The sequence below is a fragment of the Sorex fumeus genome, unplaced genomic scaffold (assembly GCF_029834395.1).
Source record: "Sorex fumeus unplaced genomic scaffold, SorFum_2.1 ptg000007l, whole genome shotgun sequence".
NCBI lineage: Eukaryota > Metazoa > Chordata > Mammalia > Eulipotyphla > Soricidae > Sorex > Sorex fumeus.
Window position 1 is genome coordinate 266,247 of NW_026606064.1, and position 25,545 is coordinate 291,791.

At 41.2% G+C, this 25,545-nt stretch overlaps 1 protein-coding gene and 1 non-coding gene across 2 annotated transcripts; one reads left to right on the plus strand and one right to left on the minus strand.

The window, feature by feature from the left end:
- Positions 1-342: 342 nt before the first annotated feature.
- LOC130045869 (B-lymphocyte antigen CD20-like) lies at positions 343-9,620 on the minus strand. Its single transcript, XM_056138730.1, has 6 exons — positions 9,462-9,620; positions 8,920-9,039; positions 7,173-7,229; positions 4,863-5,099; positions 2,994-3,095; positions 343-561 (listed from the first exon to the last, which is right to left on the minus strand). Exons 1-6 carry the CDS (start codon positions 9,618-9,620, stop codon positions 349-351), a joined length of 888 nt encoding a protein of 295 aa, XP_055994705.1. The 3' UTR covers positions 343-348.
- Positions 9,621-24,908: 15,288 nt separating this feature from the next.
- LOC130016940 (U6 spliceosomal RNA) lies at positions 24,909-25,015 on the plus strand. The gene has a single exon (XR_008791292.1). It is a non-coding gene; the product is annotated as a U6 spliceosomal RNA (small nuclear RNA).
- The last annotated feature ends 530 nt before the right edge of the window (positions 25,016-25,545 follow it).

Consider the following 25,545-nt stretch of genomic DNA (forward strand, 5'->3'; position numbering starts at 1 on the left):
GATGGGTATTTGATCATTGTAGAATTGAAACCAAAGCACAAAAATGTGTAAGTCTGCAACTGTACCTCATGATGTCTCACTATTAAAAAAAATTTTCATAAAAAGAAGAAGCACTTATTCTGCACTAATGATGATAAGGAAACTGCTCCAAACAGAGAAATGACTGCCTACTCTGTGTCAAGGAGAATATTCTCTGATGGTGAGGTGAGAAAGAGTGAAGTCGGAGCTGTTATTACTCCTTGCAAAGTCCTGAACAATGTGAAGGACACAGAGTGCCCCCAAGATATTGGGGTGAATGCGTCTCTTGAAAGCTGAGTACTAATGCTGACAAAAAATAAAACAGAAAAATTAATTTAAGGGTTCGCTTTCTATTGGTGAGGACTCCTGATCTTGGGGAGGTTCTGGAAAGTTTACTTCTACTTCTTCTTCTTCTTCTTGGACTGGAATAATTTCAATGCCTTCTTCGTTTTGGGGTTGGGAAGGTATTTGTGTCATCTCAATCACTTCTGGTTTTTCTATTTGATCATCTTTTCTTCCTCCAGCTGACAGGAGAACTACATTCTGCAATACAGAATCAAGGAAACTTTTCTTGGTTATACCATCAACATATTTCTCAACATGGTCTACAAATATTTGTTAAATTTCTCCTATTTTTAAACTCTTCACACCATATTCTATTTGTCCCAGATACCAAGATTGATTTCCCAGGTCCTCAAATAGTTTTAAAACATCAAAATTCCCCTCCCAAACTAGGAGATATTTGCTACTTTTTCTTAAGGAATCACACATGATTGCAAAACAGCTCTCCATTAATGACAGAATTTGAATTCTAGTTTTGACTTGCCTTTCTTGGAGGTAACCCAGAGAAAGTAATTTCCTCCCTTTAATTTTTGTTCCTCATTAACAAAGCCATGAAAACAATAGTGCTTTTGAATTATCTTCTTAATTCTCTTCATTGCACGGAAAGCTATTGTTAATAGAATTATCACTTAGATATTCCTGTCTCCAAATGGTGGAGTCTCCAGATGGGGAACATAAAGTAACAAAATAGGAGACTAACACCCAAGAATGGACGAGATTAGTACCAGGAGTTTTGCTCCATGGCTTGGAGGCCAGCCACACGCTCTAGGGGAAGAGGGAGCTCAGATAGAGAAAGGAGTACCAAATAAAGGGTGCTGGGAGGATCCTCCTGGGATGGGAGAAGCATGCTGAAAGTAGACTATAGACCAAACATGATTGCCTCTCAATGCTTCTTTTGCAAACCATGACACCCAAAAGGAGAGAGAGAACAAAAGGGAATACCCTGCCACAGAGGCAGGGTGGGATGGGGGATGGGGGCGGGAGGGATACTGGGACCTGTGGTGGTAGAAAGTGGGCACTGGTGGAGGAATGGGTGTTTGATCATTGTACAATTGAAACCCAAGCACAAAAATTTGTAAATCTACAACTGTACCTCATGGTATTTCACTAACAAAAATTAAAAAAAAATGTAAATGATGGAGAATGGGCACTGGTGGAGGGATGGGTACTGGATCATTGTATAACTGAAACCCAAGCACAAAAATTTGTTTACAGTCTACAACTGTACCTCATGGTGTTTCACTAATAAATTTTTTTTTTAAATGGTGGAGTCTCTTTGAATTTGTTGTTTTGGAAAAGGGATTTGATGAAATACTTCGGAGAAGAGGGAATACTGAGCAGCCAGGCGAAAGGTCTAGTAATTTTCATGAATCTGTAAAAGCATCCAACTTTTACTCAGTAAATGTAAAGTTATGCAATCAGTAGTAGATGACTGAAGTCAAGAATGACTCAAGGTTAGTAAGATGTGGAGTGAAAACGAGTTTAGGGATGGCATAGATGAATTATTTAACTTTTGCATCAGGTACAGTTTCTCTGTTGTTGAGAGCCTGGCAAACACTACAACTGCCACTGACTCCTTGGTTTTCACCACTGCCACCGCCATCACCAACACCATTTCTACTACTACCACACATACATCTCATACAATGTTGTCCTCTGTTTAATCTTCAGACCAATTAATTTGGCATTTAAAAATATCCCCCTCAATTTTGGTAGCGTTTCCAGAACTATGTCAAGATCATTTTTCAGGACTCTCTGGCACAGCCATGGCTCCAGAGGCACAAGGACTTAATGCAGAGCCCGGCAGCTTGTGGCAGAAAAGTGAATGGACTATGCGTTAATCCACTGTCCCATGCCTCCCTGGGAGGGAAAGGGTGTCGCTCCCTTCCGCCTCCCCCCCCCCCCCCCCCAGCAGCAAGATAGTGGCCGCCTCGGAGCTCTTTCGCAAGCCAGGTATGAGCCAACTGCAACCTCATAGGAAGGGGGGGTGTTCCCGGCTAGTCCTTCATGCCCTACCAAGGTCACGCGTTGCCCCCCACAAGCGGCTCTCTAGCACTGCCATGGCTCCAGAGCCACAGAAACCAATCTCGTAATTATCTGGCTCTTGGCAGAAATCCCTCCAGGCTTAATAAGTAAAATATCAGAAATCCAAAATCATATGGTTCTCATAACCAGCTGTAGCAAACAAATTATTTCACAATGCCTTTTCAGCAGTTCTGATTGTTGGGTGTAAACTCTAAACAATAATGGTGCATCTTTTGTCGAAATAATGAACGTAATCAAAGTAGATAGTGAATTAAGTAGAATTCATCTGCCTCAGAGGCATTGGGAGGGGTGGGAGGGGGGTATATGGGGTTCTTGGTGGTGAAAAATAAGTACTGGTGAAGGGAAAGGTGTTTGATCATTGCATGACCGAGACATAAACCTGAAAGCTTTGTAACTTTTCCCCACAGTGATTCAATAAATAAATATTTTAAAAAAGACTTTTTTAAAATGGAAATCCAAGTCTCAAAGTATCATCAGATTACATTCTTCCCAAAAGAATGTAATTCTTCCTAAAAGAATGTAATTCTTCCTATTGTAAACATGATTTTTCCCAGAGGGAGGCTGTGAAAAGAGTGGCACTGACTTACAGTTTTGGGTCTGGAGCACAGACTTTTCCACTCATTCTCAACGACACCAGCTGTCACCAGTTTCTGGAGGAAGGCAAAGATCAGCATCACTGCAAAAATACCCTGAAAAACAATAGAAAAATGATGGTTAAAATGTGGTAAATCCAGACTGGATAGATAGTACAGAAGGTAGGGCAATTGCCTTGCACACAGTCAACCCAGGTTGGATCCCTTGCACCCAATGTTGTTCTGTGAGTATCGCTAGGAGTAATTTTTTTGTGTTCAGAGCCAGAACTTGATTCTAGAACATCATTGGGTGTGGCCTTAAAACCAAAGGAAAAAAAGGTATTAAAGCCTCAAGAATATAAAATTGATATTCAGTATATTATCATTGACTAATAGTAAATTATTAAAAGTAAATTAAAAAATCAGGACTGGGGAGATTAATAACTAAAAAAGTTATTTACAGTTACTAAATAACACATATGATCCCCTGAATAACACTAGGCATGATTGATGAGCAAGTGCGTAGTAACTATTAGTACTATTACTATTTTTTGGGCTGGAGTGATAGCACAGCGGTAGGGCGTTTCCCTTGCATGCAGCCAACATGGCCAACCCGAGTTCAATTCCTCTGCCCCTCCCGGAGAGCCCGGCAAGCTACCGAGAGTATCTCGCCCACACGGCAGAGCCTGGCAAGCCACCCGTGATATATTCGATATGCCAAACACAGTAACAACAAAAATCTCCAATGGAGACGTTACTGGGCCCGCTCGAGCAAATCGATGAACAACGGGAGGGTCTTTACCTTTACCTTTACTATTTTTTAATGATTATTTTCTTTTTTCTTCACTATTTCACTATTACTGGTTTTATGACTCTCTAACCAGATAATTGATATTGACTGCTGATATAGAATAAGGAAGTGGTAACTGATGAAAAAATTAATTTTATGTAAGAAATAATTATGAAATGTCAAATGAATTGTATTCACTTTACGTTGTTAGGTTGTTTGGTCTTATAGCAAAGAGATCTCTTCATATTTGGGACATGCAATTTTCCCTGCTTAAGCTCTACATTAAAGACTCACTGAGGCAAAATTTGTCAGTAACATCATAGATACGTTCATTTCAACTCTGTCACTGTCACTGTCACTGTCCTCCCTTTGTTCATCGATTTGCTGGAGCGGGCCCAGGAGCTTCTCCATTTTGACACTTGTTACTGTGTTTGGTATATCGAATATGTCACGGGGAGCTCGCCAGGCTTTGCTGTGCTTCATTTCAACAATAATGATAAATATAAATACCAGTAATAGTAATATGATTAATTAATATTAAGGGAGGGGCTTATTTTGCTTAAATGGTTGAAACTTTCTGCATCATACTGTTATAAATAAATAGACACGGTAGACACGGTCCTCCCCTTGATCATCGATTTGCTCGAGCGGGCCCAGTAATGTCTCCATTGGAGACTTTGTTGTTACTGTGTTTGGCATTTCGAATACGTCACCGGTAGCTTGCCAGGCTCTGCCGTGCGGGCGAGATACTCTCGGTAGCTTGTGGGGCTCTCCGAGAGGGCCGGAGGAATCGAACTCACATCGGCCATGTTGGCCGCTTGTAAGGCGAACGCCCTACCGCTGTGCTACATATACTAAAATTGGCATGATACAGAGAATATAAATAAATGATCTTTATATATAAATTCATTACTGAATTTATCAACAGGCTTTCAAGGTAATGGACTATTACCTTCTCCATTAAGAATTCAATAAATTGATGCAAAGTTAAATTTCTGACCAACTACAGTAAATAGTATATAGAAGGATCCAGGGCCAATTTTATAATAAAACATCATAGTTTATTCCTGAAAAGAAATCCAATTTTCACTTACCAAGAATACAGACTGTATGCTGCGACAGTATTGGGTTGATAACGCATTTTTCTCAGAGGGGTTAGATGGTTCGCATTTGTGTATGTTGATAAGTGGTACAGGTGCTTTAATAAGATTCAGACTCTCCATTTTAAAAAAATGGGAAATTGTAATATTAAATATGTCCATGATCAACAGAATTATTCCAGAAATTGCAGCAAAGAGACTCAATGAGTTCATAACAGTTTTCCCTTTGATCTGGAATGGAGGAGAAACGTTCATTTGACTTGATTTCTACTTGCAAAGACATGAGATACAAAGTTACTCCAGATTCAATTCCCCTAACTCACAACAAACAAAAATACTGTCCTCCCATTGTTCATTGATTTGCTCCAGGGGGCCCAGTAACGTCTCCATTGTGAGACTTCTTGTTACTCTGTTTGGCATGATGAATACTCTCGGTAGTATGCCAGGCACCCGGCTAGACCAGGCTGGCTGCGCACAAGGTAAACACCCTACCGCTGTGTTATCGCTCCAGCCTCACAAGGACACTTGATCCACGTCTTATTAAGATCTCTCAATTCTTTTAGCCTCTTTACAATCTTAACTAAAATCCTTATTTCTCGGTTCTGTTCCTTTCTATTTTTCCCTACTCATTTTATTCTATCACTATCTAATTTATCAAGAATATTTTTCCATCTTGTCAAGATTATCAGAACTATTTGGTTGAGGAATCATATACAGGAAATCAGAGGGCTCTTATTATTTCTATATGAGTTGATAAAAATACACAAGTTTCAAAATTTTTTTTTTAGTGCAGTTGATACTGAGATTTAAGTGTGACCAGAATTGTCATCAAGATTCAAATGTGAGCAAATTCAAAAATTTGCTCCTCTTGACCTAGTATCTGATCAAAGAACATTTTAATATAAAGAAATATGGTAATGGTTGTGTACATATCAGAAATATGTTAGAGTGGAAAATATTTCCATAAGGCAATAAACCTGAGTTCTGCAAAATAAACTATCTTTAAAGACAGAAAAGTGAAAAAAAGAATATTTTTCCATCTTGTACCCTTACATTTCCTTTCACTGACACAGCCATCCTAGTAGGCAATTAGAAATTTTTGTTGAATCAGTGAAGATAAGTAATACTTAGATTACATCTATGTGGGGAGGTTGAGGGAAAAGAGAGGGGGAGCCTCTTCCCTCACAATGAATCAGGACGGTACAGTGGTTATGGCTAGGGAAAGAACACACCTCTTTGGTCTTGTACTACCAAGTGGAAATGGACAACAGAAGCAATACCCCACCACCTACCCTCTACTGTTACCGCCTACCTTCTGTTGTCATTAGTTGTGTGCTCAACCAATTGTCTTTCAAAATACAACCAGAGCTGACGTTATTGAGTGGTATAAGAAAAAGAGTATCAAGATTCATGTTCTATCTTGCAGAAATTAAAGAAAGTCAAAAAAGGAAAATATATCTTACGAGTCCCATAATGGTATGAAATTACTTATGCTTATTTGAAGACGTATGTTTTATTTCTGGCTATGTAATCTATTTGTGACAAATAGGTATTACTACCTGTATTTGTAAAATAAAACAATTTTCATAATCATTTTTTCTCCCCTAAACTTTTTTTGGGCCACCTCTAGGGAGGTCATCATCTCAATCAATTCTTTCACTCAGTCACTTTGGAACTATCTCAAATTAGTGATAGTACAAATAAAAAAGCCAGGGGAAGAACTTTTCTGATAAGTTATTCACCCCCTCAGAATAGAGAGCTCTTCTGGAAGTAAATGTGTCACTTGGAATCATACAAAGTAGAAAAATTCAGTAGCTTTTTATAGTCACTCTACTTCATCTTCATGATAATTTTATATGGTAAAAAGAACATATTTCATATTTATAGTTTAACAACTTAGAGGTACATAAAACTGACTTGTTTGAGGTTATAGGTGGAGGTTGAAAATGACTTACACCAACTAAAATATCGATTAGTCAATTTTCCTAAAAGGTGATCTGAGATGAATGACTTGCCATTGAAAGAGACATGCTAGTCTTGAGCTATATTACCATTCGTAAGACCATAAGCATCCTTCATATTTAAAATCTACTTTAAATTCTCTTTCCATAGACATATTTCAGGTAGATGTCATTTACAAGAGTTTCATGAATAAAATCAAGCCAACATGAAGGAAGGTATTCTACTTTTGATGGTTGAAAGACAGCTCACTGCTGTAAAGAATTCTGTGAAGAATCCTTGTTTTCAACAGAGAAAGTAGACAATGCTAACATGTGTGTGAAAAGGGGACATATGATTACTTACCAGACATCCCCTGGAGTTTGTTTTTGCTGCTGCCAACAGTGAACCCGAGATGATATACTGTAAAAAGCAGAAGATGTTGGGAAGGGTGTGCAACAATTGAGAGAGGTGGCAGAAAAGATCAGTCTTAATATTGAGAAATGGTTGTACAAAAGATATCCATATTATGGACACTTTCATTACACTCTAGTCATCCTTATTGGATTCATCTATTTTCCAATTCAACCCACATTGATTCAATCATTTGAAAAAAATATAACAAGACCAGAAAGTTCGAAGTCACATTTCCATGTCAATGATTATAGTATAAATGGAAAGATTGTTTTAGTTTTTCTTTCCTTTTTATTTTAACTGTGGAATGAAACTGCTATTTGCAGCTCACAATGACTTAAATGACATTGCTGTCAGTTTACAACTGTGAATTGATGTGGAAGGAAACACTTGAGCTGACTATCCTAGGCTCTCTGTTAAAGTATTGGCTGCTACAGGAAGTCATAGGGATTATCCATCATTTTCCTTTTTAATTTTTTAAACTAGGAAATGGAGGAAACTACTGTTTCAATTCATCTCTTTCTGTTCTGAAAATGAATTTTAGTCCTATACTCTATTGTAGCAAAGCAACTATGAATATAAGGGTGAAATAAATGTCAGTGCCCTGTACATGTACAATTTGGAAGATATCTATCTATCTATCTATCTATCTATCTATCTATCTATCTATCTCTATCTACCTATCTATCTATCATCTATCTATCATCTATCTATCCAAATATATATTTAATCTTTTGTTTTACCTTTGTAGAAAACATATGCACAAATGTATGCATAACCTATCTGTCTTTCACCTCTTGGTGCTTTTCTTTTATTTTACTATTGAGAAATTGTATATATACACACATATCTACATATATATACAAGTATATCTACATATATGCTTCTGATATATGTATATATGTGCATACACATACAAAATCAGCCATAAGTGCTGCTTTGATGATGTACAGAAGGAGGTACATCTAGAACCAGCCTAATGTTAGCAGGCATGGATAATAACAGAATTGTGGGGAAGATGGTCTAGGTGGTTAAGTGGGGTGCTCCTCTTACTCTTGCTTTCTGAGATTCCATGCTAAAAGGAAACACCATGTTCAAGAGTCTATGCCCCTTTTCACAAAAATTGACTTTGGAGATGTACCACCTTAAACCATCTTCCTTCCTTGTGTCGACTCTGAAGGGCATCTTTCTCTGAATTCACATAAATTCAGTTCTTGAAGCGGGGTCATCCCACTATGGGATCCAGGCTCAAATTAGTCAACCTCTTTTTCCTTTTTTTTGTATATCCCTGCACCTACTTCAATTTAATTTAATTTGATTATTATTTTTATTAGTGAATCACTGTGAGGTACAGTTACATGCTTACAAACTTCCGTGCATGCGTTTCAGTCATACAATGATTGAGTACCCATTCCTCCACCAGTGCCCATTCTCCACCACCAATGTTCCCAGTATCCCTCCCACCACCCCCATCCCATCCCCCCAAAACCCCACCTCTGTGGCAGGGCATTCCCTTTTGTTCTCTCTTTTCCTTTTGGATGTTGTGACTTAACCTCTATTTCTGCCTCATTACTTCAAATGGAGAACTTAGTTTCTATCTAAATCTTTCTTCCACACAGAACTAATCTGGCATTATCCTGTGAATCTTTAAAAGAAATTTTCCTGGCACCACTTCTCAAGTAGTTATGTTTTTACTCACCATAACTCCTCCCCAGAAGGGGTACCAAAGAGATATACAGATGGGTGAATAAACATTTGAGTGGACCATCAGGAGGCCACCAAGAGCAAAGTGAAAGAGTCCATTCATAATCTGCACGGCCTGGAGGAGAGAATGAGGTCACTAAGGGATGAATTAAAATCACAAAGTCATCGGAGACCAAAGGTCAGGCCCTGACTTGGACTATGTGAAATCAAAGGAAGAGGTGTAAGTGTCAAGACTTTTGTCTTGTTTTGATCCATTTCCCCCACCATTTTGCAAAAGTCAATTTCCAAAGCAGTAATGCCTGGGATGTTGGCAGCAAACTGTAATAAGAGACCCCTTAACTAAGCAGCCTAAAAATCAAAAGGGGACACAAAACCACCCTGATGACTTTTTGTCCCATCCTTCACCTGGCCCACCCCACCAGACATAAAGGGCAGTGTAGGTCATGTCAAATCCCTATTACCTTGAGTTGATTTCTATACCTAACCTGGATCAACTGTGATCTAAACAACCCTTATAATAAAGGGAAACTGACTTACTCCCAAAGCCTTAGATTCCCTCATGAAGAACCTCTGTGTGGGGTCCTTCATTGAAGATGTCTTCTGGGGAATGCTTCTTTGAAAGGGATGCATGGCAATAGGGCCTCTCAGAGGCTCTGTCGGAAAAGTTCCACTCTTAGAACTTCTGGGTGTTGTCATTGCTTCCTCAAAACTGCTAAAATGTAATTACATAAGGAGAGAGAGAGAGAGAGAGAGAGAGAGAGAGAGAGAGAGAGAGAGTAGGATTTTAGACAATGGTCTATTTTGTGTCAGATTTCTGAAACACATTTTGGGGAAATATATGTATTCATTTATTTATTTTTCAAATTGAATCACAGTGAGATGCAGTTACAAGGTTGCTCATCTTGGGTTTCAGTCATCTAATGCTCCAACACCCATCCCCTCACCAGTGCACATTTCCTACCACCAGTGCCCCCAGTTTCCCTCCCCCACCCTGACTCTATGCCAGGCACTTTCCTTCTTCTTTTCCTTCTCCTCTATGTTTCATTTTGGGCATAGTGGTTTGCAATACAGATAATGAAAGGTTATTATATATATTTTCCATTAATACTTTTCTCTTTATTGTCTTCGTCATTGAGATTAGATATGGCCTCTCTCTACTGCCTTTGCCTCTGACTGAAGAACTAATGCTGTGTTCACATAATCCATCTGGAGTGGACAATGTGGGCAAGGACTTAAAGAGTCATGGGTCCCTGCCAGGGGTTCTGCCAGCCATGTTTGAAGCATACTTTATCTTTGTAGAAAACATATACACAGATGTATGCACAATCTGTCTTTCATCTCTGGGTGCTTTTGTTTTGCTACTGAGGAATTATTTTGCATTATTTTCTCCTTCTTCCTTCCCTTATCTACTTTTCTTCATTGTACTAGGCCAGAGACATGGCAGATTGTAGTGAAAACTGTCTCTGGAGAGGCTAATTCTAGTCTTCCTTCTGCCTCTAACTTCCCTACCTTGGATGAATTGCTTCAAAGAGACTGTCTAAGGTTATATGCAGCATAGTGAGCTCCTAAATCTAATAGCTTAGATTTAAATCATATTTTTTTAACTTGCTAGGCAAGGTCTCAAAATTCTCTAGGCCTCAAATTCTTTGGCTTAAAACAGAATTTGGCTTAAAACAAAATCATGGGCTGGAGCGATAGCACAGTGGTAGGGCGTTTGCCTTGCACGCAGCCAACATGGCCGACTCCGCCCCTCTCGGAGACACCCCTGTCGGAGAGCCCAGCAAGCTACCTAGAGTATCTCGCCCGCACAGCAGAGCCTGGCATGTTCCCCATGATGTATTCGATATGCCAAACACAGTAACAACAAAGTCTCCAATGGAGATGTTACTGGGCCCGCTCGAGCAAATCGATGAACAACGGGAGGACAGTGACAGTGACAGTGAGCAACCCATCACAGACTGCTAGCTCAAGCTATCCGTTTTACTGCTTAAGTCATGCTCTTCTAAACCAAAAACTCTTCCACTGCTCAGTCATGGTCTATTGAAGGAAACGTCTTCCACCTGGCCCTTCTAGCCAGTAGAATTCAGTTCTCCATCATTTGCCAAGCTGTAACCAGACCAACCTCATTGGATTTTGGCCATGTATTTTCATTTCCTCTTGAAATTGAGACACTCATCCTCCCACCTTGGAGATCTCAATCCAAAAACACCACTAGACTTGGGCATCGCCTGAGTCTATTCCAGCTGTGTTACCTCAGTCCCTTTCCATGCTTCAGCTCTTTGCATCTCTTGCTAATTACCATTTGTTTTCTTCCTACTGCCATACTGTAACTTTTGGAGAGGTGGTATGAATTTCTCAAGGACTCCTTGTGTCTTACTAAGACTAAGACTACAGAGAGAATTTGATTTCTGTGTCCTATGAGTCTAGTAAACATGAAACTGGACATGAAACTGAACTGCTTTCTCAGAGCGGCTCTGCCAATGATCAGACTGTCAGAGAAGAAAATGAGGATTTTTGTCCCAGCCTGATGGTTGGTGAGATCAAGCTTTTTCATGGGAAGAGGGAAAGGGGCATTATATAATGATTTTAGAAAACCATTATGGAATGTTAAAATTCACTGGTTCCCTACTCCCCCACCCCTTTTGTCAAAGCTGGCAGTGTTCAGGGTTTACTCCTGGCTGGGGACTCAGGGATTACTCCTTGTGGGGCTCAGGGGTTTCATTTGGGGTGCGGGGGATTAAACCCTTTTATGAACGTTTTCTTTTATTTCTGGTGGCCACCCAATCTAGATTTCTGTGATAGATTTGAGGCAGGATTTTATGCTCAGATTAATATTCCCTACATCCATCCAGAAAAAAAATTACCCTCTGAGCCATAGCACTATATAGGCATTGGGCTAAATGTAAGTATTTAGAGGTACTTACATTCACAGAATATCTTCTGGATGCAAAAGCAGTTAAAACAAAAGGAATGGAGTAACTTTAATTATAACCATAACTAATTATTTGCTAATTAGGTACTAGGGCTTTCTAAGAACTTTAAGGTTTGCTCTTTATTCCTTAAAATACAGTGGGTAAGATTATTGTGTCCTCCGCTAGGGGAAAAGGCAGCTCAAATAGAGAAGTAAAGTAAAGGCCCTCCCGTTGATCGTCGAATTGCTCGAGCGGGCCCAGTAACGTCTCCATTGGAGACTTTGTTGTTACTGTGTTTGGCATATCGAATACGTCGCGGGGAGCTTGCCAGGCCCTGCCGGGCGGGCGAGATACTCTCGGTAGCTTGCCGGGCTCTCTGAGAGGGGCAGAGGAATCGAACTCGGGTCGGCCATGTTGGCCGCTTGTAAGGCGAACGCCCTACCACTGTGCTATCGAAGCACCAAATAAAGGGTGTTGGGAGGATCCTCCCAGGATGGGAGAAGCATGCTGAAAGTAGACTATAGTCCAAACAAGATTGCCACTCAATGTCTCTTTTGCAAACCACAGCACTCAAAAGGAGAGAGAGAACAAAAGGGAATGCCCTGCCACAGTAGTAGGGTGGGATGGGGGGAAGGGAGGTGCGAGGGATGCTGGGACCTGTGGTGGTGGAGGATGGGCGCTGGTGGAGGGATGGGTACTCGATCATTGTATAACTGAAACCCAAGCACAAAAATTTGTAAGTCTAAAACTGTACCTCATGGTGTTTCACTAATAAAAATTAAAAAAAAAGATTATTGTGTCCTCCCCCTGCCCCCCTCCACCTGGCCCCAGCTCTTTTCACGGTCAAGGTCCTCCTGTTGTTCATCGATTTGCTCGAGAGGGCCCAGTAACGTCTCCATCGTGAGACTTGTTGTTACTGTGTTTGGCATATTGAATACATCAGGGGTAGCTTGCCAGGCTCTGCCGTGCAGGTGAGATACTCTCGGTAGCTTGCCGGCCTCTCCGAGATGGGCGAAGGAATCGAACTCGGGTCGGCCATGTTGGCTGCTTGTAAGGCAAACACCCTACCGCTGTGCTATCGCTCCAGTCCCCAGCTCTTCTCATAGATGAAGAAATGGGATGATCATAGACATGTAATAAATTTCCTGAGGGAATATGGCTTGTAAGTGGTAGAACCTGGGTTTGAGAAACTAAACTTTAAAGTTTCTTATTTGCTAATTTGTCATTTTCTACCACGATAGAATCACACACACACACACACACACACACACACACACACACACACACACACGTGTGTAACTGCATTGATGGCGGAAGAGAGACAGAGTCAGAGGGAAAGGAGAAGAGCAGTAAAACTAAGTATCACCCCTTCTCAGATTATGACACCACTCCAAAACCTGACGAGGGAAGCATTAGAATTAAAGCCAAGAATCTCCAATCTTCAAAAGTATTCTATCACTCATTTAAACATAGAAAACTGAACTCTTACCTGAATCTCCAATGCCTAAGGGATTGATTTGGATCCTTGCTGCTGAGTTCAGTTCCACTGCTACTTTCTCAAAGACAGTGAGGGTGAGTGAGAGAGGCCAATTTAGGGTCTGGGATCACTGAGAGTTACCAGGTGACAGGAAATCGGTGACTTCTGCTACCTTGGGCTTTGCCTCAATTATTTTAGTTTATTATATACTTAACAAAGGCTGAAAGATGTACAAAAAGCTTCTGCCTTCTCAGGAGGTTTCACTTCTTAAAAAGGACCTCAGGGGACAGCCTGGTGTACTTTACACTCCCCTAATTAGAAGAAATTTGCAGTCCCTACCCAGCAAGCAGATGTGGAGGGTGGGTCCCTAGGGGCTGTACAGATTCTAAGATGGGATGTTAGGACTTTTACCTTCTTACTTCATTTTTAGAAGTGAGTAGGTGGAAGGAAGCAGCCATGCAGAGAGACCCAAGAAGCACGGACCCAGATGCTTGAGAGGGTTGCACGTAGACTTTTACAAGTATTGTTCTCATTTATTCACATTTAGGCTCAGAGTAGGTGTGTGTTGTCTGTGTCCTGGCAGATTTGTAGAAATGGACTAACATCATACTTTGGTTTAGTTATCATGTGCTTGAGGCATGACTCCATTTTTTGGGCACTTAAAATGAACTATAGGACTGTAAATCCACCTTTTCCTTTATTTGTCTGGTGTCCTGTGTCTTCTTAAGTTTTCAGTCTAGGCTGGATCTCCGTGGCCAGCAACCTCAGTACTAGATTAAGTGGCGCAAGGGAGAAAGCTTGTGGCTAAGAGTATGGACATTTGGGAAAGGAATCAAAGGATGTTTGCATTCCTGAAGATATCTGTGAATGCCACCATATATGACACGTTTGAACATAGGTTGGATTTTGCATTTTTCAATCTCCTTGGCATTGCTTTACTTTGTTAAAGACATGGAACTGTAATTAGGCAATTATTTGCCTGCCTACTTTAACGGGCTGAAATATAGTGGTTCTGTTGCTTAGAAATATATGACAAGGGGCTGGAGCCATAGTACAGCAGGTAGAGCATTTGCCTTGCATGCAGCCAACCTGGGTTTAAGCCCTGGCATCTAATATGGTCCCCTGAGCACTGCCAGGAATGATCCCTGAGTACAGAGCCATGTGAGCATCCCTGTGTGTGACCCCAAAACCCCTTCTTCCCGAAAGAAATATTTCAATCTTTTCTTTCTTCTCTCCTCATCTGCTTCTCTTTCATTTGATAAGGGTTTCAGTGAGTTTACTAAGAGGTAGATGCAGTTTTTGAGAAGCTTATTTTGGTGCAACTTAATCAAATGCCATCTCCTTGAACTCAAGTTGATCATTAGTGAAACAGAGCTACCATTTGAACAAGAGCTGGCTGTAATTAAGAATACAAATGTAAAATCCTTGAAGTCACCTCTTACACATGCTATATAACAGTGTTTCTCCATTATCTGTGCTTTCAGGATATCCCAAGAGGCTCCAAGTTGAAAATTATGTCAATGGGAGGCAAAGGCAGCAAACTAGGGGTCTATCTAATAAAGACTGGAGGGGAGCACTGGAAGTAAACAATGTCAGAAAGATGCAATAATTGAAAAAATATTGAGACTTGCTACCTTGGAGAGGAGGGGAAACATTCTCATGCTTTACCCATTTAGAATTCCACTTGCAGTTTTATTAGTTTCACTGAAGTGTTTCAGTGGTTGGTGAAAAGAATCGTTATTAACTAGGATGTGAATAATGGATGGTTATGAAGCTGAGGTTGAGTCTAGCATGAGGACTGATGAGGAAAGTGTTTTCATTTTCATGAGTTGGGGAATGGGGAAGACCTTGGCCAATATCAAGACCAAGCCAGTACCCTAACACAGGGTGCCAGGGGTCAAAGGTCCTCAGGGATTTCTTTCTTGGGTAATCCCAATTTCCCAAGTCTATCTTGAGGACTTAACTTTTGGGACCAGGTGCTCTGTGTGTGAGTCTTCTTGAGTAAGCCCAAGTTTATATGAATAAACGTTGACCTTGACTTTTCTAGTTTGGATCTATCAAACTTTTAGAGCTTGAGTTGTTTGAAATGCTCATTATTTTTGTATTGGTCAGTAATGTTGGATAATATTTTGCTCCATCTACCTTCATCTTGTAATATTTGAGGGCATTATACTAGTTCTGTTATACATTTACTTTATCTCCCTCTGAATTACATCATTATATCATTATATCATAACCATCTAGCTTTCAAACAATGAAAGCTTTTTCTTTTTTTTTGAAAGCTTTTTCTTAAAGTTTACATGAATGCTTATTAGCTGAGTTTTCATGGAATTAATATTTTCCCATTATCATTTTTTTCTTCCTTTTATTCTTTCTTTTTCCTATCACTTCTAATATTTCTTTGCACCTTGAAAAAAAAATTTCACTCTTAGGAAAACTACTTAGTACTAGGTAATTATTTGTGTCCTTACATGTCCCTCGAAAGCAGGGACTTTTGCTTTAGTTTTCCCTGATAGCTGTGTTCTCTGGAAGATATTAGAGATGATTGGCCTTTGGTTCTTGATGCTATTGGGTTAATTATTACAACACAGATACAGGATAGCAGGAAGCACCATTAGACTGTGCACCTGATGTAGGAAGGCAGGCAGATAGGGAAGGCCTCCTCCCAAGGTGAAAGTAATAAATAATAGCTCTGAAGTTGCAAAGGCCAACCTTGCAGAAAACAGGAACTAAGGCCTGATAAGACCCTTACCTGGTGCCAGCAAGGGATCCTGAAGAGGTTGGACCCCCCTGTGACAGAAACTCCAGCAGGAACAAAAGGCCAGGAAAGAGATTTCAAAGAAGACCATCACCACTCCCAACCCTACCCCTTAGTCAACCTTCTTAGCGACGAAATTTGACCTAGTAGAAGCCCCAGGTGGGGGCAGGTTGAAGAAACCTTATAAAGGCCACCTTGAAAAAAAGGAAGCGCACCCATATGCTGTCGGAGCTCATGTGCTGCTTGCGCTCATATGGCCAAGCACGTGCGGTGCACGTGGTACCTGAGCACATACGTTGCCCGGAATCTCCACTTAGTGAGATGTGTACTTTCGTGATTTCATGTCTAATGCTGGATGTATATAGGAGCTGTCTCTGCCCTTGGAGAAGCCCGGGTTCTCTCTTGAGCACGTTACTTTTTGCTCTTTCTCCTACTTTCTCTCCCTCCTTCCTTTCAAAACCTCCAAATAAAAACTGTGAAATTTCACTCCTTGTCAACTCCTGAAATTCCTTTCTGCGAGGTGAGACAAGAACCAGTAACTCTGGGTCTCAGGTGGCTGAGGCGGATCGGGAGAAAGTGGCCCTCTTTCTCCTCCCCACTTCACATGAGCCAACCGTGGGGCCCACTGACATCACTGCCAATCTATGTGCTAAGCACCAGAAGCCAGAATTCTTCCAGGTTGGGCAGTCTAGCTGTCAGAAAATGCATATGGAAGATGCACAGTGGATCTTTGCAACATTTGGAGAACGAAACCAAAGTTCTTTCTGCAAATAGAATGACATGACATGTTGATATATCTTACCTGCTAAATGTTCTATTACTCAGATGTTTAAAGCATATATATTGATTAGGTGGCTGGAATGATAGCACTGCAGTAGGGTGTTTGCCTTGCACGCAGCCAACCTGGCCGGCCTAGCCAGGTTTGATTCCTCCGCCCCTCTCAGAGAGCCTGGTAAGCTACCGAGAGTATCTCGTCCGCACGACAAAAAGTCTGGCAAGCTACCCGTGTCAGATTCAATATGCCAGACACAGTAACAGCAAGTCTCAAAAAAAATGGAGACGTTACTGGGCCTGCTCGAGCAAATCAATGAACAACGGGATGACAGTGTTTGTTTTTGTTTCATTGATTAGGAATTGACAGATGGGAAAGCTAAATTTTTAAAAATTGAGAAAACAAGTCTAGTCATAGAGCTAGTAAGAGATGGCATAATGTGCTATTTAGAGAGCAAGAAAACTGGCTTGCTCTTCAAGTCTGTGTTCTCTGTAAGAACGTTCATCTCGTCTCTACGTTATTTTTCTGGCTTATTTCCACTCTGGAGGATACTGTGTTCTTTCTCAAATAGGTACTCCCTTTCCTCACATTTTTTCTAAATAAGTTTCAATTAAAACTACTTTGCTTCAGAAAAAAAGCAAACAAGAAAAAAGGAAATAAAAAAAAGGAAAGAAAGAATAGAAGGAAAGAAAGAAAAACTTCAGATTAAGGAATAAAACAACTCCCATTTAGGAAGTGGTAAGATCCATGTCCTGACAAAATAATCTTAAATGTTCTTATAACACATCTTTAATCTCTAGATTTCATATATTGTGGAGGGCCCGCAAAACCACTCTCTGGCCCGTGGAGGTGGCTCTAGGATTCGTAGGTGCAGGGAAGGACCGACTGAATGAACACAAGACACAAGAGACAGAGTACAGTTTAGAAATAGAGAGAAAAAGGGACAGCACTTTATTGGGGATAACAGGCTGTTTATATAGGGTCCTGGGCAGCCCAGTCAGGAGCAGAGGCAATACAACCATACATGGTAAAGTCAGCAACAAGAGCTTTACCTAACATTCAAGGTAAACATTTGTACATCAAAGGGTCTTATGGCAGTAGGTGCATCCTGAGCTTTACATTTGTATATCAAAGGGTCTTAGGGCAGTAGATGCATCCTGGAGGTTACTATAGATAAGGCCAGATAAGATAACTGTCAGCCTGATGTTTTGTGGCTATAGATCAGGCATCCGCTGAGGTCAGGAAGCCCTGGGAGACTGTCACCAATGTCTGTCCCAAGCAGTTCCTAACATTGGAACCACAGCTAGGGTCTATGAGAGGGCTCTTCGCTTCCAACAATATATATGAAGCGTTCTCAGAAATAAGCACAAAAGAACTTTAAAAGAAATTAGATATTAAATAAATAATATCAACAGATCTCCTCAGACTTGAAGGATAAATACAGAAAAAAGATTAAGAAACCAGACAGAGATTGAAGCAAAAAAAAGGGGAAAAATAAAATCTATAAGCACCAAAAGACTATATAGGAAAAGACAGAAAGCACGAACTAAAGTGCCCTCTAATGCTCTTTTTAGCACTGCTAAAGACGGAAACGTTTTATATCATGGCAACTACAGAGCTAGGAAAACTCTCCTTGTATTTCTTCCCATTTTTTGTGCTTTGTTCCTCACTCTTTCTCAACCAGGATCATTTCTAATTTGTTATCTTTAAGCTCTTAATTCATTCCTCCATTTAGGTCTCTCCTGTTTGCATAATTTTCTACAGCATTCTTGATCTCGTTTATGGAGTTTCGCATCCTGAATATCTCTCTCTCTCTCTCTGTGTGTGTGTGTGTGTGTGTGCACACATGGTGCTTTGGTAGGACCCATGCAATAAATACACTTTATCACCCAACCACACCTCAGTTGCTAGCTAATTACTGAGTGCTACAGTTTCTCTGTTGTGCTTGTTTTATCCCTGTGTTCATTTTCTTGCTTTTCTGAGTTTTCCTGTGTCCCTGAATTTCTTCTTGAGAGGCACTTTCAATTCTCCATCAGATAATAAAATTCTATATCTTCAAGTTTGACTTTTGAGAGTTGTCCTCTTCTCGATACTTTTAAGTCTCAAATTGTCACGACCACTATCTACCTATTTGTCCAGTCAGCTTGCCTTCTCTCACTCTTGTCTCTTTCTGTTTAGTCTATCATCTTAAAAATGAGTCATTGCATTTCCTTTATTTGAAATCTAGGACTAATTTTAATATTATTTAGAATTAATTGCATATAATTTTCTGTCCAGCAGGAAGTAGTTCTGATTATGATTGCGGGCCTTCTTCCCCTCCCCTTCCTGCCCCTACCCTCTCTCTTCTCCCCTCCCTACCCTCTCCTCCCCTCCCCTCCTTTCCCCTCCCTTCCTTCCTTCCTTCCTTCCTTCCTTCCTTCCTTCCTTCCTTCCTTCCTTCCTTCCTTCCTTCCTCTCTCATTCTCTGTCACCTCTGGATGTTGTAGTTGTTATAGGCATTAGAATATAGGAAATAGCTGCTAGTGGGTCAGTGGGGAGGTATTGGGGGTATAAAGAAGGCCAGACTTTGTCATAAAGACTATGAGTAAAATCTATGAAAATTAAAAGTTGAGTTCATTAAGGGTGATAAAAGAGAATACAGAGTTCAGTTTTAATAGGGTGAAATAGGAAAAGGGTTTAATAGGGTTTCACCATCTAGAGGTAGTTTTAACTTGATCTTCAGGGAGAGTTGAAGCAATCTGGGCAGGAACTGATTTGATTTGTTAACTAGAGGATTTGCACGTATGTCAATGTTCCTACTTTTGGAAACGTAAGTTCACATGAATTTGCACTTCCGATTAGTTTTCTGTGGTCTTATTTTGGAAAAAAAAAAGATTAAAAAAACTGGTGTTAAAGCCTAAAGTTAGGTATTTTATTCTACACATATTGATGTAATTTATAAATTTGTTTGGTCAAAATACAATCATTTTATGAGTTACTTTAGTAATTAGTCCCTCCCGTTGTTCATCGATTTGCTCGAGCGGGCCCAGTAACGTCTCCATTGGAGACTTTGTTGTTACTGTGTTTGGCATATCGAATACATCATGGGGAGCTTGCCAGGCTCTGCCATGCGGGCGAGATACTCTCGGTAGCTTGCTGGGCTCTCCGAGAGGGCCGGAGGAATCGAACTCGGGTCAGCCATGTTGGCTGCGTGCAAGGCAAACGCCCTACCGCTGTGGCCACCCACCTACCAGATGGTCAGACTTCTTCATCAAGATCATGAATGACCGGTTTGAGGCTCTTCATGTTCCCAGAGCAAACAGATGCCATTGGGCTACACTAGCACGGGACAGGGACAAATGGAGACGTTACTGGCACCCGCTCGAGCAAATCAATGAGTAACGGGAAGTTAAGTGATTAAGAGATTAAGTGATGAGGGCTGGAGTGATAGCCCAGTGGGTAGGGTGTTTGCCTTGCATGCAGCCAACCCGGCAGACCCAGGTTTGATTCCTCCGCCCCTCTTGGAGAGCCTGGCAAGCTACTGAGTGTCTCGCCTGCATTTGATTGTCATTTTTTTTTCTTTCTTGTGTCACACTCAGCGATACTCAGAGGTTACTCCTGGCTCTGCACTCAGGAATTACTCTGGTGGTGCTGGGGGGGACCATATGGGATGCCAGGGATCGAACCCAGGTAGCTGCGTGCAAGGCAAACACCCTACCTGCTGTACTATCGCTCTGGCCCTTAATTATCATTATTAAAAAAAATTGATAGGTTGAATTAAACAATTATTCCTCCCGCTAACTTTAGAACCCACTGATGGAATATTAGAAACTCCTGTGAATTAATGAATGGGTAAAATGTTTTAAAAAGTTTGTCTTTTATTTTACATTTTAAAGGAAATAGTATAACTGTTGATGTTATAGCTAAGAATTCCATAATATTCCTATTATAGCTTTATAACAACTGGATTGACTATATTTATGCAAATGGAGCACCAGAGTGGTTATCCAGTCAGAAATAAAAATAGGAACCTTTTACATGAATAGTCAAGAGTGAAAAGGAAAATATTCCAAAACAAAAGTTTATTAGTTCAAATAGGATCTAGATGGAGGGGAAAGATCACTGTGAGGAAAAAGAAAAGCTTAGATTTCCCTTATAAAATTTATGTTTTCTTTTTGTTAAAATATTTGAAAATTGCCCTCTTTATAAGTAAGGGAAAGGATAGTAGAAGCTCCTTTATTGATGCTCCCAGATATTATATATATATATACATATATATATATATATATATATATATATATATAGTCACAGTCCTCCCTTTGTTCATCAATTTGTTTGAGCAGGCCCAGTAACGTCACCATCGTGAGACTTGTTGTTACTGTGTTTGGCATATTGAATACGTCATGGGAAGCTTGTCAGGCTTTGCTGTGTGGGCGAGATACTCTTGGTAGCTTGCAGGGCTCTCCGAGAGGGGCGGAGGAATCGAACCTGGCTTGGCCAGGCTGGCTGTATGCAAGGCAAATGCCCTACCGCTGTGCTATCACTCTAGCCCACACATATATATATATATATATATATGTATGTGTATGTATATGTATATATATTTACACACACATATATATATATATTTGGGATTCCAATACCCGGAATTTGGTATGAGATAAAATGATCTAAATTAGTATTCCTTTAAATATAGCCCAAAAGTTGGCAACATTAAGAGCAACTGGGAATTATAAATGCGAACTATCATGCTTACTTACTGAATAGAATAGTCTCTAGTAAGGCTGATAAATATATGTCTTGGGACTGGAATAATAGTTCAGCAAGTATGGCCCTTGCTATACTTTGTACAAGGCTGACTCAGGTTTGATTCCTGGCCAGGATCCGATGAGCAACATTTCCAGGCATGTTGGGGGGAAACTTCCCCAACAGCAATGGTTGTTTCTCCAGTGAATTTTCTTAGTGAGACACCTCATGAGTTACTGTGTTTGGCCATGTGTTTGGCATATCGAACATATGGCCTCCTGAGCACTGCCAGCAGAAACCGATACAGAAATGTTTAAAAATATGTATTTGTGAGGATAAAGCCAAGAAGGTCAGAAAGGAACAGTTCTGTTTGGCACCAACACAAGGAACACATAAAAACTAAACCGAATACAGTAACTCATGAGGTGTCTCACTAAGAAAATTCACTGGAGAAACAACCATTGCTGTTGGGGAAGTTTCTCCCCAACATGCCTGAAAATGTTGCTCATTGGGTCCTGGCAGATGTGGGGCAAAGGACGGTGGGCCCGGGGAGAAACACCCTCTACAAGCAGCTGATGGCTGTTCACTTTATTGCCAAATGCACACATATTTTACAGAGGTCCTTGGCTTATAAGAAAGTTCAATCACATGAAGTTCTGTATTATTGGTTTATCACCTCTCCATCTCTTCTTTACCCCAATCTGATCCCAATCAAGACCAGATGCTGCAGTTAGGATGACTTGTTAAGCATACATGACAGTTTCTGTGTCTAAGGCGGATGTGACTAGGAGATTGAGTGAGGCTCAAGGCCGAATACCTGGTTCTGGCTGATGTTTCTGCAAACTTTGCCCAGATATTATCTCACCCGCATGGCAAAGCCTGGCTAGCGACCTGTGATGTATTCGATATGCCAAACACAGTAACAAGTCTCACAGTGAAATGTTACTGGGCCCACTTGAGCAAATCGATGAACAATGGGAGGACTGTACTACTGTGCTACTTCCTCCTGTAAGACTTAGCTTCTGGGCAGCTATGAAAGGTTGGGTCTTATCTGCTCCAGTGTTGGTCACCAAGCTCCACACATTGCCTCAGGGAATTGTGGGGGAGTGAAGAGCTAAGGAGTGCTTCCCCCAGGGGCTTAGGTGGGGAGAAGCAGAGGCTGATAAAGAAAATACACCAGCCTGTCAGTACCAGCCTGATACCTCTCTCTTCCTTCTTCCTCTTCTTAAGCTTCTCATCTCTCCTTTGCTCTCTTTTTCACACAGTGACTTGTGAACTGAAACCGATTTTATGTCTCAATTTGAAACTATAAGTTTTCATTCATTCATCATCCTGTTAATCGTCGATTGCCTCGAGCAGGCCCCAGTAACGTCTCTTTCATCCTAGCCCTGAGATTATATTCAAGGCTTTTTAGGAGAATGAGACCCATCATTGTTACTGGTATTTGGCATATTTGGTGCGCCACGGGGAGTTTGCCAGACTCTGCCCTGTGGGCAGGCTATATTCGATAGCCTGCAAGTTTGTCCAGAGTAGGAATGAGATAATGAGATATCATAAAAAGATGTCCTGATAAGATGTGCATGGCCGCGAATGCGGCCGCGTGGTTCCGGGAGCTGCATTTTGTAGTCTCTGAGTCTTGGCTGCTGATGGGATTACACGGCGCCAGGGGGCCAGGTGGTGGGTGTGACCCCCGCCTACTGGAATTTGGAGGATCTGGGTGGAGGATGCTCGACTCCAATTCGAGTAGGCTTGGAGGTCTCGGCCCCGGAACCCGCGTGGCTTTGTCCCTCTGCCAGTACCTTCATGTGTGCGGAGAGTGGTCTCAGCATGGTGGTGGCTGGTCCTTATAGGAAACTATAAGTGGCATTCCCATAATTGTTTCTAGGGTTACAGCATAATAATCACAGAGAGCTCCTTAAGACATTAGAGTTGGATTCAATGACTGCAAGGTAGAATATGTTTAAATTATTACCTATTCAAAATTCTTCTATTATTTGCTAGGGAAAGCACATCTGCTCATCTAATCTCCCAGGAACAAGTTACTAAGTTTCTAAGGCCCATATATACTGAGTTCATCATGTCGACCAAGACCATCCATAGTAACTCACAATTTCAGAAGGCCGAACCTAAATGTTGGACATGGTAGTCTCCCAGAGGACGGTTCCACAACAAAATTGACCACATCATATTCAATCGGCGGTTTTGCCTGACCAATGTCGCTGTTGTTCCAAAATTCCAAACGGGATTGGACCACTGTCTCCTTTGTGCAAAATTCGACTTCACGGAGTGGGGAGAAAGGGCTGCAAAGTTCAAGAAGAGAACCCCAAGATCACGATCACGACCACGACCATCCTGTAGTTTATCGATTGCCTCGAGCAAGCTCCAGTAACGTCTCCTTCGTCCTAGCCCTGACATTTTTTAAAATGTGCCATATTCAAGTCTCTTTCAGGGTTAGGAGAATGAGACCCATCATTGTTACTGGTATTTGGCATATTGGGTACGCCATGGGGAGTTGCCAGACTTTGCCGTGTGGGCAGGTTACATTCAGTAGCCTGCAAGTTTGTCCAAAGAGAGGATGAGATAATAAGATGTCGCAAGGCTACTAATGTGACCGTGCGCTTCTAGAATCTGGGTTTTATAGTCTCTGGGTCTTGGCAGTTGATGGGATTACATGGCTCCAGGGGGCCAGTTGGTCGGTGTGACCCCTGCCTACTGGAATATGGAGGATCTGGGTGGAGGATGCTCAGCCCCGATCCGAACAGGTTTGGAGATCTCAGCCCTGGAACCCGCATGCCTTTGCTCCTCTGCCAGTACCTTCATACGTGTGGAGAGTGGTCTCAGCATGGTGATGGCTGGTTCTGGAGGTCTTTGGCTGCTGGAGCCCTGGTTGGGGCGGGAAGGGAAACTCAACCCGCTCCCCTCCAAGGGGCGCTGGTGAGGACAGCCAGGTGTGGGGGCAGGAGACTCTGCGCTGTTCTCTTCTGGGATCTGGGTTTTTATAGTCTCTGGGTATTAGCCGTTGATGGCAGAGTCTCCTGCCCCCGCGGAGCAGGGAGAAAGGGTTGCAAAGTTTAAGAGGAGAACTCCAAGAACAACCACCAAATGGGAGCTCTTTGGCAGTATTGTGGCAACATGGGAAGATGCCATCCTTGACAACATTGATAAGGAATACGATCGACTGGTTCAGCACATCCAAAATTGTACGAGGAATGCCGAGAAAGAGATAGCCACAAAAAGACGCCTGTCTTCAAAACCTCTTGAGCTCATTCGCCAACGTGGCTTGGCCCAAGTCTCAGGCAACCGCAAGCGAACGTCGGAGCTCGCAAAACAGTGCAGAGAAGTGCTCGCTTTGGCGGCACATATACTAAAATTGGAACGATACAGAAAAGATTAGCATGGCCCCTGCGCAAGGATGACACGCAAATTCGTATAGCGTTCCATATTTTTCTCTAATGTTCTGTTGTCAGATCTAAGCATTTGTTTTTGTTTTTTTGGTCTTAGGAGTAAACAGAGAATCGAATATTGCTTGGTTATTAAAAGATAAACCTTGTGTTCTGTGACAACATTCAATAGCAGTGGGATTTGAGAACATTCAGCCCAGTGAAGTCAAACGGAGAAACACAAATGCTGTGTAATTTCACACATACGGGGTTCTCTTGACTGGATAAGGTTGATACCGATGGTAAGCAGGAAGCAAATAATGTGGATTAGCAAATAATGATTTATAATTACCCATCTGTCTTCTCCTGTAAGCCACACTACTATGTAAATTTCAGTGCCCTTAAATCTGACTTGTTTTTATTTCTAAACATCAAAATGAGATTTTACTCTTCAGTGGAATCGTTTTAAAAAAAAAATCTGATAGAAACCCTGTAGTTAAAAGTCCTTATTTTTAGACAATATTCTTCTTTTTTTTTCTGAACTGAGACTTTAAAGAAAAAGCCTGGTTATTTTTTCTTTTTTAAACAGTATGAACA